Source organism: Phyllobates terribilis, unplaced genomic scaffold, assembly GCF_046119375.1.
Source record: "Phyllobates terribilis strain yellow unplaced genomic scaffold, ASM4611937v1 Scaffold_10__3_contigs__length_209671492, whole genome shotgun sequence".
NCBI classification, from domain to species: Eukaryota; Metazoa; Chordata; class Amphibia; order Anura; family Dendrobatidae; genus Phyllobates; species Phyllobates terribilis.
In genome coordinates this window covers 98,172,291-98,192,681 of record NW_027362770.1, presented here as the reverse complement: position 1 = coordinate 98,192,681, position 20,391 = coordinate 98,172,291, and the positions used below count along the sequence as shown (strand labels likewise).

The following is a 20,391-nucleotide window of genomic DNA, read 5'->3' as shown; positions in this document are numbered from 1 at the left end:
TTTCAGTAATCTGAAAGAGTGAAATTACTGCATTGGTATGTTAAGTACATATACCTAGAGACAACATTACCAAAATGTTTAAAACACTGATATTTTTTAATATATAAGCGATATACATGGGCGTGAAAAAGTTGTCGCAAGAAAGAAACAACCAGAGGTCTAGGAGGTGTTAAGGAATTTAGAGAAGATTAACAAGGATTGTTAACTGCTGTGATATGAAACTTCTCTATATTTTCCCATAACTAATTCTACCATTTTATAAAGATTGTAAATCTCCATTTTCATAAGAAATCATAAAGATTCATTCTTGTGTTGTAATTTGAACAAGGATTTCAGCTTCAATTAACAAACAAACCAGAATCCACAATTTTCAGATTTCATTATTTATATTTAAAAATAGTAAGATAATTGTTAATCTTTCTAATAAATATAAAATCCCAAAACATACTCTACTTTAGCTGGTCTAAAAAAAATGTAATATAATTTTCAGTGACATAAAAATCATGAAACTCATAAGGGAACACCATATTTTATTTTAATGTTACAGTACCCAATTGAAAAGGTTTCAAATGCTATGAATTGGGTTGATTTCTCTATTGATTCTTTCATAGTCAAGTCCTGGTTTCTCTAACATTAATAGAGGAAGGTGAAGTTGGACACGCTGGGTATTCTCTGTCAATCATGTTCTGTCTCTCTTGCTCCCTTATTTCAAAATTTTAGCCTACTGAATAATCCGGTCTCTCCTAACTTCATAAACAATCATGAAACATTAGATATATGAAGACAAATTATAAATCATCATAATCAACTACAAGGAGTAATTACCAAATAAATCGTTTTTTGTAGTTAGGGAGAATCAAAATGTGTTGAATTGCAGAAAAACTTACTAATATGGACTTTAAAATATATTTACATCCTCAAAATTCCCAATTAGAAAAATCATATTGGGTGAAATATTTCTTTAGAATTGCAGGTATATTATAGAGTCATGGTATTAAAATTTGTTTTTGTGATATTTATTTAAAATGGAAAATCAGAATTTAAAATTACAACTTTAGTAGCTTCCAAACCAAGAAACAAAAATAATTAATTTGCTCAATTAATCATTCATTAATTCATTCCTTCATTCATTCTTAGTAAAATGTTACATACTGTATTAATGCTTCTGATTAACAACAAAATATTTCTGTTGTGCACGATATATATAAGTATTTATGCTCCCAATGCAACAACTTACAGTATGTGACTTAAGTATAGCATAAATGATAAAAAAGACTTAAAAATTTGAGTAACTTGAGAGTAAATGTATTATTATGTTTATTCCACCTTTGCAGTGTAAATACAATTACAAGTATGGTGTTTGTGCTAAAATCTATTTTATGAGACACTTGTATCGCTTTTTTTCAAATTTAGAAAATAAATCAGAAGAAGGAGCCATGGCTTTTATAGCAAAATATTTACCCATTTTTAATTTGTTTATGGGATGTATCTGTAATTTTTTTTTTTAAGAATTAAAATTTTTGTATTTCTTTAATTTGTTTGTATTATAAAGTGCTAGGACTGTAAAGTATTTATTTAACTATATTTATTATTAATTATAATAAAAGTGCATTATATATTAGAATTTGCTCTTTGTGATGATTTGACTCTTCGACCTTTGATGTTAGATATCATTAATGTTGAATCTGCCTGTTTTAAAGTCGTATCATTGAATTAGAAATAGTCATTAAAAAGGTAAGAAAGCCAAACCTTTTAGAAATATGTTCTATATTTTTTAAATACATTGCTGATATAAAGCTCACAAAGATTGCTTTGATATCAACTCAATAAACTATATTGTCTAAATGTATTATTTCTTTTCTGGACTGTGCTTTAGAATTTTACAAAAAATATAATAAAATTTTATTTTTTGTCAGCTGTAAAAGTTCAGGTACTTGATTTTGTTGCTACTCTAAGGGATAAATGATATGATTGATTTTACAGTAAATGGGTAAATAGTGTCCTTTATTAAAGAAAAATAAATTATATTTAAATTTTACTCAATTTTTTATAATAACAAAAGTAAAGTTAAACCAAATATTTCACCATGACTGACTATGACATATTTACAAAATGAATGCTGTGATTCAAATTAATGTATACTTGTTTATCTGTAGAAAAAAACACCAACAAGCATCTTTACAATCACCATCATCATCATCAATGCAAGACTGTACTTACTGTATACTGTGAAGCATTTGAAATTAGATTTTGCCACCTTTGAAAAATGTTTTATGAAATTAAATTTGTGAATCTATTTGTCACAAATCAAAATTCTCTTTATCAATTCAATCTTTATTAATTTCTTTTCCTCCCATACTAATCATATTCATCTTTCTGCTGTCACAGACACTATCTGCACAGTTTATTCAGTATTTTATAACTGTTTTACCTATTCCTAAGTGAAGCTGTGGCATTCTTTCACATGCACCACAAAATGCCTGTGGCATCTCCTGCTTCTGCTGCATTATGGGAAAGCCTTCCCATTCCATTCTGGAGGTAATGTTATCTTTTTCTGACTGATACACTCTTTTGCAATGTGTAAAATGGCAGTTGCCATTTTAGGCAATTTATATTACACAAATGGCATATTGCTTAAATTCACCGGTTTCAGCAAATTTCTACAAAATTGATACACATACGACTTGTATCAAATTGATGCACCATATGGATGTACCCAAACTTACCTTGAAACAGATAAGACCGCACTGAGCTATCATGGTGCAAAAAAAGTGGAATTGAATATCTAACCTTATATCATTCAGTGGCTTCTGCAATGATAATTTATATTAATGCTCAATTAGCATTTTATTGCATGAAATAAGTATTTGACACAATAGAAAAACAGAACTTAATATTTGGTAAAGAAACATTTGTATGCAATTACAGAGGACAGACTTTTCCTGTAGTTCTTGACAAAGTTTGCACACACTGCAGCAGGGATTTTGTCCCACTCCTCCATACAGATCTTCTCCGGTTCTTTGAGGCTTCAGGGCTGTCACTGGGCAACATTGAGTTTCAGCTCCCTCCAAACATTTTCTATTGGGTTTAGGTCTGGAGACTGGCTAGGTCACTGCAGGACCTTGAAATACTTCTTACTGAGCCACTCCTTAGTTGCTCTGGCTGTGTGTTTCGGGTCATTGTTGTGCTGGAAGACATCTTCCATGCTCTTATTGAGAGAAGAAAGTTGTTGGCCAAAATCCTGCCAAACATGACCCCATCCATCCTCCCTTTAATACGGTGCAGTCGTCCTGTCCCCTTTGAAGAAAAGCACTCCCAAAGTATGATTTTTCCGCCACAATGCTTCACGGTTGGGATGATGCTCTTGGGGTTGTACTCATCCTTCTTCCTCCAAACACAACGAGTGGAGTTGATACCAAAAAGTTCTATTTTCGTCTCATCTGACTACATGACCTTTTCCCATGCCTCCTCTGGATCACCCAGATGGTCATTAGTGGACTTCAAATGGTCATTACTGGACATTTGCTGGCGTGAGCAGGGGGATCTTGCGTGCCCTTCAGGATTTTAATCCATGACGGCGTAGTGTGTTACAAATGATAATGTTTGAGACCGTGGTCCCAGCTCTCTTCAGGTCATTGGCCAAGTCCTCCTGTGTAGTTTTGGGCAGATTCCTGACCTTTCTCAGAATCATCCTTACCCCAAAAGGCGAAATCTTGCACGGAGCCCCAGACCAAGGAATATTGACAGTCATCTTGTGTTTCTTCCATTTTCTAATAATTGTGCCAACAGTTGTTCCCTTCTCACCAAGCTGTACCTATTGTCCTGTAGCTCATCCCAGCCTTGTGTAGGTCTACAATTTTGTCCCTGGTGTACTTAAACAGCCCTTTGGTCATTGCCATGGTGGAGAGGTTGGAGTGTGATTGAGTGTGAGGACAAGTGTTTTGTACACAGTAAAGAGTTCAAACAGGTGCAATTAATACAGGTAATGAGTGCAGAGGAGGAGGGCTTCTTAAAGAAAAATAAACAGGTCTATGTAAGCCAGAATTCTTGCTGGTTGGTAGGTGATCAAATACTTATTTCATGCAATAAAATGCAATTTAATTATTTAAAAATCATACAATGTGCTTTTCTGCTTTTTCTTTTTAGACTCTGTCTCTCACAGTTGAAGTGTATCTACGATAAAAATTACAGACCTCTCCATTCTTTGTAGGTGGGAAACCTTGTAAAATCGGCAGTGTATTAAATACTTATTTTCCCCACTGTATATATATATACAGTATATATAGATATATATATATATATATGTATATACACACTGTGTAGATATATATATATCTATATATAGATATATATGTCTATATATATATAGATATATATATATACAGTATATATATATATAAATATGTATATATATATACACAGTATATGTATCATTAATTAACATTAAATCATTTAGGATAATGTTTTAGATATAAAGCATTATATATTATGTTCAAGTCTTTGGCTTTCTCAAAGCAAAACGTAAGTCCTGCGGTCTTTAATTTTTCATTGATACATCTTCCCTATTGTTTGTCTGTTATCTGATATATGCAGTATGTTTCTATTGTATTTATTATTTATTAATTCAATAATTTATTTGTTTTGTATATACACTTTGTGCTATATTCTTCATATACAGACCATTATTTTCAGAGAATACAATACTATTTATATAATATCCATTTCTTATGTGTTCGTCGTGAACTTTATTTTATGCACTGCCCCCCACTGAAGTATATATTTTAAGAAATTTGTATGTATTAAAAAATATATATATTGTAAATATACAAATTCCTTGTTAGTGGTTATTCACCCCCTTTATAGGTTTACATTATGGTGACTCTAGCAATAAATGTTGTAAGATGTAGGTAGTGTTATTATTTTGAGAAATAATACCAAAAAAATAACAAATTTTTTGCTTAAAGGAAACCTGTCATGTCATTTGGAACATCACTAACAGGTTTTTTTCATGAAAATTGGCGCTATAATTATTTGCAAAAGACACTTTATATAGTTACTAGATGGTGGCCCGATTCGAATGCATCGGGTATTCTAGAATAGGTATGCGGCCGACAGGGCGCAATTAGCAGAGCGGCGTTTAAATTTGGCACCCAAATCGCTGATTGGTCGCGTGCGGCAACCGCGACCAATCAGCAAAGCGGTGTTTAAATTTGGCGGCAATATCGGTGATTGGTCGCGGGAGGCGGCCGCGACCAATCTTCGAACCGTGTTAGTGAGGACTGGAGAGCGTGTTTAAATTTGGCACCAAAATCGCTGATTAGTCACGACCAATCAGCAGAGCGGTGTTTAAATTTGGCGCCAATACTGCTGATTGGTCGCGGCCGCCGACCGCGACCAATCAGCAGAGTGACGCAGAGCAGGGTTTAAATTTGGCCCCAAAGTCGGTGATTAGTCGCGTCTGATGGCCTCGACCAATCAGCGATTTTGGCGCAAAATTTAAACAACGCTCTGTTGATTTGTCGCGGCCGTCAGACGCGACTAATCAGCGACTTTGGGGCCAAATTTAAACCCCGCTCTGCATCGCTCTGCTGATTGGTCGCAGTCGCCAGCCTCGACCAATCAGCAGAGCGTTGTTTAAATTTGGCGCCAATCTTGCTGATTGGTCGCGGATGGTGGCCGCGACCAATCAGCAGAGCGGTGTTTAAATTTGCCGCCAAAATCGCTGATTGGTCGCGGGCGGCGGCCGCGTCCAATCAGCGAATCGTGTTAGTGAGGAATGGAGAGCGTGTTTAAATTTGGCACCAAAATCGCTGATTAGTCGCGACCGCGACCAATCAGCAAAGAGGTGTTTAAATTTGGCGACAATACTGCTGATTGGTCGCGGCCGGCGACAGCGACCAATCAGCAGAGCGATGCAGAGCGGTGTTTAAATTTGGAGACAAAAACGCTGATTAGTCGTGGCTGAAAGCCGCGACCAATCAGCAGAGCGTTGTTTAAATTTTGCGCCAATACTGCTGATTGATCGGACAGCGACCGCGATCAATCAGCAGAGCCTTGTTTAAATTTGGCGCCAATCTCGCTGATTGGACGCGTCTGGCGTCCGCGACCAATCAGCAGAGCGTTGTTTAAATTTGGCGCCAAGCTCGCTGATTGGTCGCGGCTGGCGTCCGCGACCAATTAGGACAGCAGTGTTTAAATGTGGCGGCAAGATCGGTGATTGGTCACGGCCGCTATTTAAATGTGGCGCCCAAATCGGTGATTGGTCGCGGGCAGCGGCCGCGACCAATCAGCAGAGCGGTGTTTAACTTTAGCGCCAAGATCACTGATTGGTCGCGTGCGGAGAGCGCGACCAATCAGCGAATCGTATTGGTGAGGAGCGGGGAGCGGAATCGTATTAGTGAGGATCGGGGAGCGCCGCTGCCTGTGCGGCTACTTCCGCTGCGAGAACCTGGGACATGAGCGACAGCAGAAGTATCCCAACCCGCAGCGCCGCTCCCCGGTCCTCCCTTCACACCCTAGCCGCTGATCTCCCCACAGTATCCGCATGGTGTTACAAAGGTCCAGACATTTGTATTAAAAATCGCTGATTGGTCGCTGGCGCTGCCCGCGACCAATCACCGATTTGGGCGCCAAATTTAAATATCGGCCGCGATCAATCAGTACAGTGGTGTTTAAATGTGGAGCCAAGATCGGTGATTGGTCGCGGCCGATATTTAAATTTGGCGCCCAAATCGGTGAATGGTCGCGGGCACCGCCAGCGACCAATCAGCGATTTTTAACACAAATGTCCGGATCTTTGTAACACCATGCGGATACTGTGGGGACATCAGCGGCTAGGGTGTGAAGGGAGGACCGGGGAGCGGTGCTGCGGGTCGGGATACTTCTGCTGTGAGCAGTCGCTCATGTCCTAGGTTCTCGCAGCGGAAGTAGCCGCACAGGCAGCGGCGCTCCCCGGTCCTCACTAATACGATTCCGCTCCCCGCTCCTCACCAATACGAGTCGCTGATTGGTCACGCTCTCCGCACGTGACCAATCAGTGATCTTGGCGCTAAAGTTAAACACCGCTCTGCTGATTGGTCGCGGCCGCTGTCCGCGACCAATCACCGATTTGGGCACCAAATTTAAATATCGGCCGCGACCAATCAATACAGCGGTGTTTAAATGTGGAGCCAAGATCGGTGATTGGTCGCGGCCGATATTTAAATTTGGCGCCCAAATCGGTGAATGGTCGCGGGCACCGCCAGCGACCAATCAGCGATTTTTAACACAAATGTCCGGATCTTTGTAACACCATGCAGATACTGTGGGGACATCAGCGGCTAGGGTGTGAAGGGAGGACCGGGGAGCGGCGGGTCGGGATACTTCTGCTGCGAGCGCCCGCTCATGTCCCGGGTTCTCGCAGCGGAAGTATCCGCACAGGCAGCGCCGCTGACATCCATGCGGCTAGGGTGTGAAGGGAGAACCGGGGAGCGGCGCTGACATCCAATTGGTTGCGGCCGCTATTTAAATGTGCCGCACAAATCGGTGATTGGTCGCGGTCTTGGCCCGCGACCAATCACCGATCTTGCGGCTAAAGTTAACCACTACTGTGCTAAAGTTAAACACCGCTCTGCTGATTGGTCGCGGCCGCTGTCCGCGACCAATCATCGATTTGGGCGCCAAATTTAAATATCGGCCACGACCAATCACCGATTTTGGCTCCAGATTTAAACACCGCTGTGCTGTTTGGTCGCGGCCGATATTTAAATGTAGCGGAAAATCGGTGATTGGTCGCGGGCAGCGTCGGCGACCAATCAGCACAGTAGTGGTTAGCTTTTGCGCTAAGATCAGTGATTGGTCGGGTCCGAAGACCACGACCAATCATCGAATTGTCTTGGTGAGGACCGGGGAGCGCCGCTGCCTGTGCGGGTACTTCCGCTGCGAGAACCCGGGACATGAGCGGGCGCTCGCAGGAGAAGTATCCCGACCTGCAGCGCCGCTCCCCAGTCCTCCCTTCCGCATGGAGGTCAGCGACGCCGGCGGTCCATCCGCTGCTACCGGCTGGGAGATGAGCGCCTCGCGCCGCTCATCTCCCTGCTGCATCTCCATCCCGCAGATGGGTCCGGCGGTCGGTGTCCTTCTGCTGTTGCCGGCCTGGAGATGAGCGCCTCGCAGCGCTCATCTCCCGGCTGCAACGCCGCTGAGCTCCGTCCAGCAGATGAGCCGCTAACGGCCGCCATCTTTTTTCAGAAATCCCGCGGCGCTGATTGGCTGCTGCCGGACCAATGAGCGACGCAGGATTTCCTGGACAGACAGACACACAGACAGACAGACAGACGGGATAAGACGATTATATATATAGATATCTTACTTGCTCATTTAGTCATAGGGGTGTTCTTCATTGCATTCAGTCAGGCTTGCCATCACCCACTCAATTTGAATTATGTCCCCGGGTTTGTGGCAACGTCACATGAATATTCGGGTTCATATTCCGAGCTTTTGCACTTTGTAGTGTCAGCCACACTTGCGCAGTGTATATGCCAGTATCTGCGTTTGCGCAATGAGTATTTTGTTGCGCATTGTCCATCGGCGATCCACGCATGCGCCGTGAATAGCAGCTCCCTGCACGTGCACAGTGGAGCTGTGTTTAGTTCTCAGCTTCACTGACTGTGTGCGCATGCGCTCCCTATTGCGTGCACAGCTCATAGACTGTGACACGCATCGGCTCCGGTGCATGCGCACACAGTCAGTAAAGCTAGGAACTAAACACAGCTTCACTGCACACTCGTAGGGAGACGATCTTCATGGTGTCCCTGATGGACAATGCGCAATTGTACAGTTTTCTGTCCGTATACCAATGTGGTGGCAATTTTAATGTATTTCAGTGATTTCCTCCATGACAAAACAAAAGTGATTTTCTAGCTAAAGATATTTAAGAATTTATATATAATGACTTAAGACTTTATATATAATTATATACGCCGCGTGCAGAATTATTAGGCAAATGCGTATTTTGATCACTTTGATACTTTTTATACAGTTATATGAAAAAGTTTGGGCACCCCTATTAATCTTAAGCTTGTTTTATAAAAATTGGTGTTTTTGCAACAGCTATTTCAGTTTGATATATGTAATAACTGTTGGACACAGTAATGTTTCTGCCTTGAAATTAGGTTTATTGTACTAACAGAAAATGTGCAATCTGCATTCAAACAAAATTTGACAGGTGCATAAGTATGGGCACTCTTATCATTTTCTTGTTTTAAATACTCCTACCTACTTTTTACTGACTTACTAAAGCCCTTTTTTTGGTTTTGTAACCTCATTGAGCTTTGAACTTCATAGCCAGGTGTATGCAATCATGAGAAAAGCTACTTAAAGTGGCCACTTGCAAGTTGTTCTCCTGTTTGAATCTCCTCTGAAGAGTGGAATCATGGGCTCCTCAAAACAACTGTCAAATGATCTGAAAACAAAGATTATTCAACATAGTTGTTCAGGGGAAGGATACAAAAAGCTGACTCAGAGATTTAACCTGTCAGTTTTCACTGTGAGGAACATAGTAAGGAAATGGAAGAGCACAGGGACAGTTCTTGTTAAGGCCAGAAGTGGCAGGCCAAGAAAACCATCAGAAAGGCAGAGAAGAAGAATGGTGAGATCAGTCAAGGACAATCCTCAGACCACCTCCAGAGAGCTGCAGCATCAACTTGCTGCAGATGGTGTCACTGTGCATCCGTCAACTATACAACGCACTTTGCACAAGGAGAAGCTGTATGGGAGAGTGATGCGAAAGAAGCCGTTTCTGCAAGCACGCCACAAACAGAGTCGGCTGAGGTATGCAAAAGCACATTTGGAGAAGCCAATTTCTTTTTGGAAGAAGGTCCTGTGGACTGATGAAACCAAGATTGAGTTGTTTGGTCATACAAAAAGGCATTATGCATGGCGGCAAAAAAACACAGCATTCCAAGAAAAAACACTTGCTACCCACAGTAAAATTTGGTGGAGGTTCCATTATGCTTTGGGGCTGTGTGGCCAATGCCGATACCGGGAATCTTGTTAAAGTTGAGGGACGCATGGATTCCACTCAGTATCAGCAGATTCTTGACAATAATGTTCAAGAATCAGTGACAAAGTTGAAGTTACGCAGGGGATGGATCTTTCAGCAAGACAATGATCCAAAACACCGCTCCAAATCTACTCAGTTATTCATGCAGAGGAACAATTGCAATGTTCTGGAATGGCCATCTCAGTCCCCAGACCTGAATATCATTGAACATCTGTGGGATCATTTGAAGAGGGCTGTCCATGCTTGGCGACCAACAAACTTAACTGAACTGGAATTGTTTTGTAAAGAGGAATGGTCAAAAATACTTTCATCCAGGATTCAGGAAATCATTAAAAGCTACACGAAGCGACTAGAGGCTGTTATTTTTGCAAAAGGAGGATCTACTAAATATTAATGTCACTTTTCTGGTTAGGTACCCATACTTATGCACCTGTCAAATTTTGTTTGAATGCAGATTGCACATTTTCTGTTAGTACAATAAACCTCATTTCAAGGCAGAAACATTACTGTGTCCAACAGTTATTATATATATCAAACTGAAATAGCTGTTGCAAAAACATCAATTTTTATAAAACATTAAGCTTAAGATTAATAGGGGTGCCCAAACTTTTTCATATAACTGTACATGTTGTCCTACTCCAAGCTGCATAGGCTTGAGAGCCAACTACCAATTAAGTAAATCTGGTGATGTGCATCTCTGTAATGAGGAGGGGTGTTGACTAATAACATCAGCACCCTATATAAGGTGTGCTTAATTATTAGGCAACTTCCTTTCCTTTGGCAAAATGGGTCAGAAGAGAGAGTTGACAGGCTCTGAAAAGTCAAAAATTGTGAGATGTCTTGCAGAGGGATGCAGCAGTCTTGAAATTTCCAAACTTTTGAAGCGTGATCACCGAACAATCAAGCGTTTCATGGCAAATAGCCAACAGGGTCGCAAGAAGCGTGTTGTCCAAAAAAGACGCAAAATAACTGTTTATGAATTGAGGAATATCAAGCGTGAAGCTGCCAAGATGCCATATGCCACCAGTTTTGCCATATTTCAGAGCTGCAACTTTACTGGAGTATCAAAAAGCACAAGGTGTGCGATACTCAGGGACATGGCCAAGATAAGGGAGGCTGAAAAACGACCACCTTTGAACAAGAAACATAAGATGAAACGTCAAGAATGGGTCAAGAAATATCTTAAGACTGATTTTTCAAAGGTTTTATGGACTGATGAAATGAGCATGACTCTTGATGGGCCAGATGGATGGGCCAGAGGCTGGATCAATAAAGGGCAGAGAGCTCCACTCCGACTCAGACGCCAGCAGGGTGGAGGTAGGGTATTGGTATGGGCTGGTATCATCAAAGATGAACTTGTGGGACCTTTTCGGGTTGAGGATGGAGTGAAGCTCAACTCCCAGACCTACTGCCAGTTTCTGGAAGACAACTTCTTCAAGCAGTGGTACAGGAAGAAGTCGGTATCGTTCAAGAAAAACATGATTTTCATGCAGGACAATGCTCCATAGCATGCATCCAACTACTCCACAGCGTGGCTGGTCAGTAAAGGTCTAAAAAAAGAAAAAATAATGACATGGCCCCCTTATTCACCTGATCTGAACTCCATAGAGAACCTGTGGTCCATCATAAAATGTGAGATCTACAGGGAGGGAAAACAGTACACCTCTCGGAACAGTGTCTGGGAGATTGTGGTGGCTGCTGCACGCAATGTTGATCGAAAACAGATCAAGCAACTGACAGAATCTATGGATGGAATGCTGTTGAGTGTCATCATAAAGAAAGGTGGCTATATTGATCACTAATTTTTTTGGTTTTTGTTTTTGCATGTCAGAAATGTTTATTTCTAAATTTTGTGCACTGATATTGGTTTACCTGGTGAAAATAAACAAGTGAGATGGGATTGTATTTGGTTTTTATTAAGTTGCCTAATAATTCTGCACAGTAATAGTTACCTGCACAAACAGATATCCTCCTAAGATAGCCAAATCTAAAAAAAAACCACTCCAACTTCCAAAAATATTAAGCTTGGATATTTCTGAGTCATTTCGGTTGATTGAGAACATAGTTGTTGATCAATAATAAAAATAATCCTCTAAAATACAACTTGCCTAATAATTCTGCACACAGTGTATAGTAATATACAATTATAAATTTTCTTTCATTCTTTATTTTTTTCTGCATTTACAAAACACTTTTAATGCTTTTAATCATACATTCTTGCTTTAGATCAATTATTATGCCTTATGTTAAAATTTAAGTTACTGTAGATGTAAAAATCTTTGTGAATTTTAACTGCCAACTTCTTAATGGGGTTTTTCAAGATAAGCAAACATTTGGCCAACAGAAAGAAATGCCATTACCCTACTAACACCCTTCCATTACCACCTGCTGCTCCAGAACTGAAACTTGAGTTGTTCCTGCTGGTCTTTGTTGATATCTTTTTACCATTAATGTGACATACAGTCCAATGATTGGCTGCAGCAGTCACGTGGGTCGAACATCATAGCTGCTGGAAAATAAACAAAAAGCAGCTGCACTGATGCAAAGGTGGATTTATCAGGCACATAATTGTAATTTTATTAGGATAACAACCTATTAAGCACTAGTTTGGTGATCAATTGTTCACATCAGGTTCATTTTCCAACACCACTGCCTTTTAGCTGTTTCAGCAAAAAAGTTTTCCACAGTACATCCACCATTAAATTTTAATTAAAAATGACACTTCTACTCTATAGCTATTGCTTCTGTGGCATCCTAAGTGTATTACTCATTAATATACAGTACAGACCAAAAGTTTGGACACACCTTCTCATTTAAAGATTTTTCTGTATTTTCATGACTATGAAAATTGTACATTCACACTGAAGGCATCAAAACTATGAATTAACACATGTGGAATTATATACTTAACAAAAAAGTGTGAAACAACTGAAAATATGTCTTATATTCTAGGTTCTTCAAAGTAGCCACCTTTTGCTTTGATGACTGCTTTGCACACTCTTGGCATTCTCTTGATGAGCTTCAAGAGGTAATCACCGGAAATGTTTTTCACTTCACAGGTGTGCCCTGTCAGGTTTAATAAGTGGGATTTCTTGCCTTATAAATGGGGTTGGGACCATCAGTTGTGTTGTGGAGAAGTCAGGTGGATACACAGCTGATAGTCCTACTGAATAGACTGTAAGAATTTGTATTATGGCAAGAACAAAGCAGCTAAGTAAAGAAAAACGAGTGGCCATCATTACTTTAAGAAATGAAGGTCAGTCAGTGTGAAAAATTGGGAAAACTTTGAAAGTGTCCCCAAGTTCAGTTGCAAAAACCATCAAGGGCTACAAAGAAACTGGCTCACATGAGGACCGCCCCAGGAAAGGAACACCAAGAGTCACCTCTGCTTCTGAGGATAAGTTTATCCGTGTCACCAGCCTCAGCAATCGCAGGTTAACAGCAGCTCAGATTAGAGACCAGGTCAATGCCACACAGAGTTCTAGCAGCAGACACATCTCTTCAACAACTGTTAAGAGAAGACTTTGTGCAGCAGGCCTTCATGGTAAAATAGCTGCTAGGAAACCACTGCTAAGGACAGGCAACAAGCAGAAGAGACTTGTTTGGGCTAAAGAACACAAGGAATGGACATTAGACCAGTGGAAATCTGTGTTTTCGTCTGATGAGTCCAAATTTGAGATCTTTGGTTCCAACCACCGTGTCTTTGTGCGACGCAGAAAAGGTGAATGGATGGACTCTACATGCCTGGTTTCCACCGTGAAGCATGGAGGAGGAGGTGTGATGGTGTGGGGGTGCTTTGCAGGTGACACTGTTGGGGATTTATTCAAAATTTAAGGCATACTGAACCAGCATGGCTACCACAGCATCTTGCAGTGGCATGCTATTCCATCTGGTTTGCATTTAGTTGGACCATCATTTATTTTTCAACAGGACAATGACCCCAAACACACCTCCAGGCTGTGTAAGGGCTATTTGACCAAGAAGGAGAGTGATGGGGTGCTATGCCAGATGACCTGGCCTTCACAGTCACCAGACCTGGTTTGGAGTGAGCTGGACCGCAGAGTGAAGGCAAAAGGGCCAACAAGTGCTAAGCATCTCTGGGAACTCCTTCAGATTGTTGGAAGACCATTTCCGGTGACTACCTCTTGAAGTTCATCAAGAGAATGCTGAGAGTGTGCAAAGCAGTCATCAAAGCAAAAGGTGGCTACTTTGAAGAACCTAGAATAATAGACATATTTTCAGTTGTTTCTCACTTTTTTGTTAAGTATATAATTCCACATGTGTTAATTCATAGTTTTGATGCCTTCAGTGTGAATGTACAATTTTCATAGTCATGAAAATACAGAAAAATCTTTAAATGAGAAGGTGTGTCCAAACTTTTGATCTGTACTGTACATTCATACATACTTAAGCGGAAATTTTTAAGTTGTATCTTGAGCAGCTCACAACTCTGCAGTCTTCTTACTGTCTCCATAAGTCCTAGTTTCTGGTGGGATGGGCAATCCTTTTTGAGTGACAGTTCTGGTGAGTAGTAGAGCTGTAGTATTAGTGGAACTATAAACTCCATCCCAAGTTCTGCAGTTCTGAGGCAACACTTCAATCACTGTATTTACTTAAAGATAACAGGGCATTTGAACAAGCCCACAGCTCAGGATAGTAGGAGCCATGATGCAGGAAGTCATGATGTTGCGTGCTGGGAGATTGTGATTCAACAGGATTGATAAGAGCAGCTCCTCAGGAGCTGAGAGTGAGGTGATCAGATAGCTGTGATATGGAAATAAATGAGCTGGAGAGAGCTTTCTGGTATTTTAGGAGTTAACCAGTTTCCTGCAATATAACTACTGTCATACTCAGTCAGGGTCTGGTGGATGACCTCAATGAAAACGAGCTGTACACTATGAAAGATAATAGCTTTCATTGCAGGAGTATGACAGCACCTGGGAAAGGCAAGTCAGTATCAAACTTGCATATTTTACATGCTGCTTAATTTAAACAATATCATAAGATGAGAATACCCCTTGGTATGGTTATCAAGAAACATTTTAACTGATGTATAGAGGATCCTAGAATGTCCGGAGATGCATGACAATTTATTTATTTGCAGCTTTTATCAGTTATTGCTGAAAGTAAATATGCAGTTTTACACGCTAGATTCATTTTATTGCTGATCATATGTTGGATAAACCTGATCAAGGGTTACACTTTGTTAGTAACTTTCATCTATAGCTAATAGAGAGGAGTTCCAAGCATGAGACACCCCCTCCCTTCTACTATAATGTCCATGTCCCCTAAGATATAGACATAATACTTATTATTAGCAGACAACTTCTTAAAAATGAGCATACTGATATTAAAAAGGTCAAGTTTCAAAAAAAACAGCATCAGTCTAACCTATTGGCTGTGTTCGGTATTGCAGCTCAAAACCGTTGATATGCTTCCCATATAACTTCATGGTGCTGTGCTAAAAAGTATTGGGAAATTACAAAAATGAGCAGGTATTGGCAATGTGTTATGTGACCTTTCAAATAACTTAAAAAATATAACGTTAATAAATTATATTTTTTAGTATGAGATAAAGATGCCTAAAATATACCAGTAAAAGGCAGATTATTAAAAAGAAATGACACTTCTACATAAACTGAACATACTCGTCAAAACAATCTAAAAAACAATACAGATTTTAAAATAATTGATTAAAATTGAATTGATATTTAATTTTTAATTCATGCAGCAAAGGGTCCCACAAAACTGGAGAATAAAAGCACAAAAATGTAAAAACATCACAAAGGAGGAGCAATTAATTGTCATTATGAATCATGGAGGGGAGAAAATAAGGAAATAGTAGGAAACACACAACAGAAATCAACATAAGTAGAACGTTTCATGCTTTCAGCCCCTTAGTCTGCTCATGGAGATAACTTTGAAGAAGACTCTTATTTCAATCTTTGCTATGACGAGTCATATGGTTGCCAATGCTTCTAATACATGTATATAGTTCACATTGATCACTTACCTTTGCAGAAGCTTCTGATGCCAAGCTGCCAGTATTAGAATTTACATAACCCAATGATGACTGATGAAAGTTCGGAGTGAAAAGAATCAAATCATTTTTTGGAGGAAGGCCATTCAAGTTGACTTTATACTGACGTTGTTGAGAGTAAGTCCAGCTGCCGGCTATACTGGGGCACATTTTATTCTGTTTCAGTTCATCAATTTCCTGGGTATACTTATTCCATTTCAATACTGTATATGTAATCAATGTAACAAGAAATACTCCAGATATTAAACAGATAGACAGAATCAAGTAAATATTTTCATCGGGAAGTTCAACATCTTTTCTTTTATCTTTTTTTCTTTCTGCTGGTAAATCTTCTCCAGGGTCCACCAGTAGGAGGACAATAGTCACCGTTGTGGACATTGCTGGGTCTCCATGATCTTTTAGTACAATGGTCAATCTGTGTTCATCATCATCTGATTCCACAAGTTGACGCAATAAAATAACATCTCCAGTGTGCTTCCCAATAGTAAAGGGGGCATTTCTTCCAAAATCTTTAAGCTCATAGGAAACCCAACCATTGTAGCCAGAGTCTGCATCGATGGCTTTGATTTTAGTCACAAGATAGCCAGCTTTACCTACTCTTGGCACAACTTCTGTAATTTCAGACTCAGCATTTGGTAAGGGGGTAATAACACTTGGGGCATTATCATTAATATCTTCAATGAATATGTAGAGCATCACCTCACTGCTCAGTGGTGGTAGTCCAGCATCGGTGGCTTTTATCTGACATTGAAATTGTGAAACATGCTCATGGTCAAAAGATAAAAGAGCAAATAATTTCCCATTTTCTGGATTTATAGATATATATGAAGATATTGGTATTCCATCAACAGTGATGTCAATGATTGAGTATGTAATGAATGAATTCTGGCTGATATCTGGATCACTTGCAGACACTGTGTAGATATGGGAGCCTGGAGGGTTATTTTCTTTGATAGACACTGATTCAGATATTTGCAAAAAAGTGGGTGGATTATCATTAACATCATTTACTTGAATCTTAAGTGATTTAGTTACCGAAAGTGGAGGAGAACCTTCATCTCTAGCTGTAATTTCAATGTCATATTCTGCTATGGTTTCCCGGTCAAGTTGTCCATTTACCATCAATGAAAAGTATTCTCGTAAGGTTGGAGTTATTATAAATGGAAGATTTTTAGATATATGGCAATTGACCCTTCCATTCTCTCCAGAATCTTTATCATATGCTCGAATAACCGCAACAACTGACCCTTTCAAGGCATCTTCAGGAATGGGGACATTGAGTGAGGTCACCATAATCTCTGGAGGATTATCATTAATATCTATGATGTTCACTAATATCTTACAGTGTCCTGTCATTGCTATCTGCCCTTTGTCAATAGCAGCTACTTGAATTTCATATATATTTTTCTTCTCATAATCAATTTCACCGTCAAAACGAATTATCCCCGTTTCTGATTCTATGGTGAAAGCTGAAGACACCTGCTGGGAAACTGGTTCTTTGAATATAAAGAATACCTCCGCATTTTGACCTTGGTCAGAATCAGTTGCATTTAGTTTGATGACAATAGTCCCGTTAAGGGCGTTTTCCAACAAACTGGCCCGGTAAAATAACTGACTAAACAATGGTGCGTTATCATTGACATCTTGCACTGTGATATAGAGTTGCACCATGCCACTTAATCTTGGTTTACCACCATCATATGCAGTCAGTGTTAAGTTGTGGAAAGGAATCTGTTCTCTATCCAAAGCTTTGTTCAACACAAGCTGAACAGACTTGCTTTCATGAGTGTACGTGTGTATGTCAAGTGCAAAATATTCACTTGTGCCGAGCTCATAATTTATCACAGAGTTTGTACCTATATCTGGGTCAACGGCTCCCTCTAGTGGAAAGTGGGATCCAGGTAACATCACTTCTGATATAGACAATTTATATTCAGTTGCAGAGAAAACTGGATAGTTATCATTAATGTCTTCAATTTCAACATCAACATGATGAATCTGTACTGGTTTATCTACAATTATTTCTAGCTGCACTGTGCAAATGCTAATCCCAGGACACAAGTGCTCCCTGTCTATAATCCTATTCACAAATAATATACCATTTTGCAGATTTACCTGGAAATAGTCTGTGTCATCTTTTGAAACAATCCTCAGTCTCCTGGAGTTGATGTCACTGATGTGTATTCCCAGATCTTGAGCTAATCTTCCAACAAATGTTCCATGTTTAGATTCCTCAGGTACAACATAGTGGAGCTGGCACAGCACTAGATCAGTAGTCATTTGTATGATGAAGACAAATCCCAGTCTTGGTCCCAATAAGCATTTATGCAAATGGAGAAACATTTCTGCAAATGACTATTATTTATATAGAAAGAAAATCTTCCTATGAAGAAAAAAATAGTCTTGCCAATGAAACAGTAAAACCTGACGCAGTAAAGAAATGGATTGGAAGCTGTATATTTTTTTTCCATAAAAATTGTGTAATAGTGACATCTGGTGATAAAATGTTGAACTACAACAAAAATAAATAATTTTTTTTATTTTTTTTAAGAAACTCAATTTGATTGGTAAAAATAGCAAAGATGACGTATTTTGGAAAAAATAAATTAAGCAAGTAATACATTCAGAAAACAATTTTTTGCTTTCTTGTAAATTAGTCATGCATTCTACAACGAAGCATAATCTAACGAAATAATATACCTAATAACAGTACTTTACTTTCAATTATCTTTTCTTCTTTTCAAAAATAAGCATGTCATAACCTTGAATTGTGCACTTCAGTAAGAAAGAAATTGTTTAAATTACATACAATAAAAAGGGTTTTATTTATTAATAGTAAAATAATTTTGTCATCATCATCATCATCAACTTAAAAAATATCTTCTTTTACACAGAAGTCAAATAATAGCACAATCTGAGAAGTCTTAAAAGTTGCTTAACTATAATCACCAGGTAGGGTTTTTTATGATCTTACAGATAAAGTACACAATTGTTTTTAATAGTAATAATTGTTTTTAAATTTAATTTTGTGTTAAACACTTGTTTTTTGCTTTGGTTACACTTCGATTTTTCATAAAATAAATAGTAAAAATGAATTATAATACTAACAAATAATATTGTTTTATATATATATATATATATATATATATATATATGAACATTATATTTTGTTACAGCTTATCATAGATATAAAAGTGTTGGCAAGGAAGAGCAGGATCTAAGGGGTAACATTTCTCCTTGTGGAGAGTGAAAAGCCAGGCCTGGCATGTCAGAGTGAGGAGACTTACAAGCCATGCATGCTTCTTTGGGAGAAGAAAATTGTATCAGGTAAGTTTGCAAAAGTCTGCAATTTTTTCATTATTATTATTATTGTTCTTGTTAAATTTACTTCACAATCTTGTTTCGAACCAAGAAATAGAATCAAAATCATAAAGGCTCACAATTTCTAAAATATTTATAGTTTATTAAATAAGATATTTGTTGAAAAAAATATATATACTCTTTATATCCTTTACACATGTTATGATTTGCTTGCATTTCATTTTCATTTTTTATGCATATTTCCGTCATTTGTTTTTCCTTTTTCTGTTATTCTTATAATCTGGCATCAACATATTTTAAATCATTTGCAAAGTTTCCTGGCAATCACAAAGGAGCTTAAAAAATATTAACATATAAAAAAATATTTTTAAAAATTGACATTTTTACCTATTATTTTCAGAAAGGACCATCAGCACCAAACGAATGATACTTTGCAAGAAGTTAGGTGCCACTGCAGTTTTATTATGAAGAATGAAATCCTGAGTGCAAATTATATTAAAAAAAGTGACTTGACACTTTATTGGGATTGCATAATCACCTGCACAATCCCTCACCTAAATGTATTGCACACTTATAGGAACCTTACAAGCTCTTGCATTATACAGATATTCTATTGTGTAGTACTCTACCTCCCCTGTGGTGCTGCAAAAAATAGCCCCAAAAACGTGGGACCCAATTTATTAAGACTGTTTTTTTTCATACCAGTCTTAATGAACGGAACTGCTGGAGTAAGGCATTACTAATTTATTAACAGGCACATGCCACTTAATTAATTAGATACAATTTACAACTGGTGTGTGTGTCTCCACCAGAAATGTTATTCCAATCAGGGCCTGCAGTACAGCACTAGCGAAACTGATATCACTAAAGTGGTGTAAATTTTCATGAATTTGACAGGCATGCTTCCCCACATCTCATCCGGCCACAATTGTATGCACTTTAGCAAAGCTCACTTTGCTTAGCATAAAATGTCAAAAGTTGCAAAAAT

The 20,391-nt window shown here is 38.9% G+C and overlaps 1 protein-coding gene across 3 annotated transcripts in view; it reads right to left on the bottom strand.

Annotated features, from left to right (window-relative positions):
• Positions 1–20,391, bottom strand: part of LOC141164433 (protocadherin alpha-C2-like) — a 608,374-nt gene that overhangs the window by 579,497 nt on the left and 8,486 nt on the right. Inside the window, exon 1 of one of the 3 annotated variants that reach the window (XM_073649646.1) lies at positions 16,056–18,527. The exons of the other annotated variants lie outside the window; for them this stretch is intronic. Within the exon in view, the coding sequence (XP_073505747.1) occupies positions 16,056–18,425 (2,370 nt within the window). The 5' untranslated portion in view covers positions 18,426–18,527. Of the gene's footprint in view, positions 1–16,055; positions 18,528–20,391 lie in introns of those variants that run through there. 3 annotated transcript variants of the gene reach the window in all.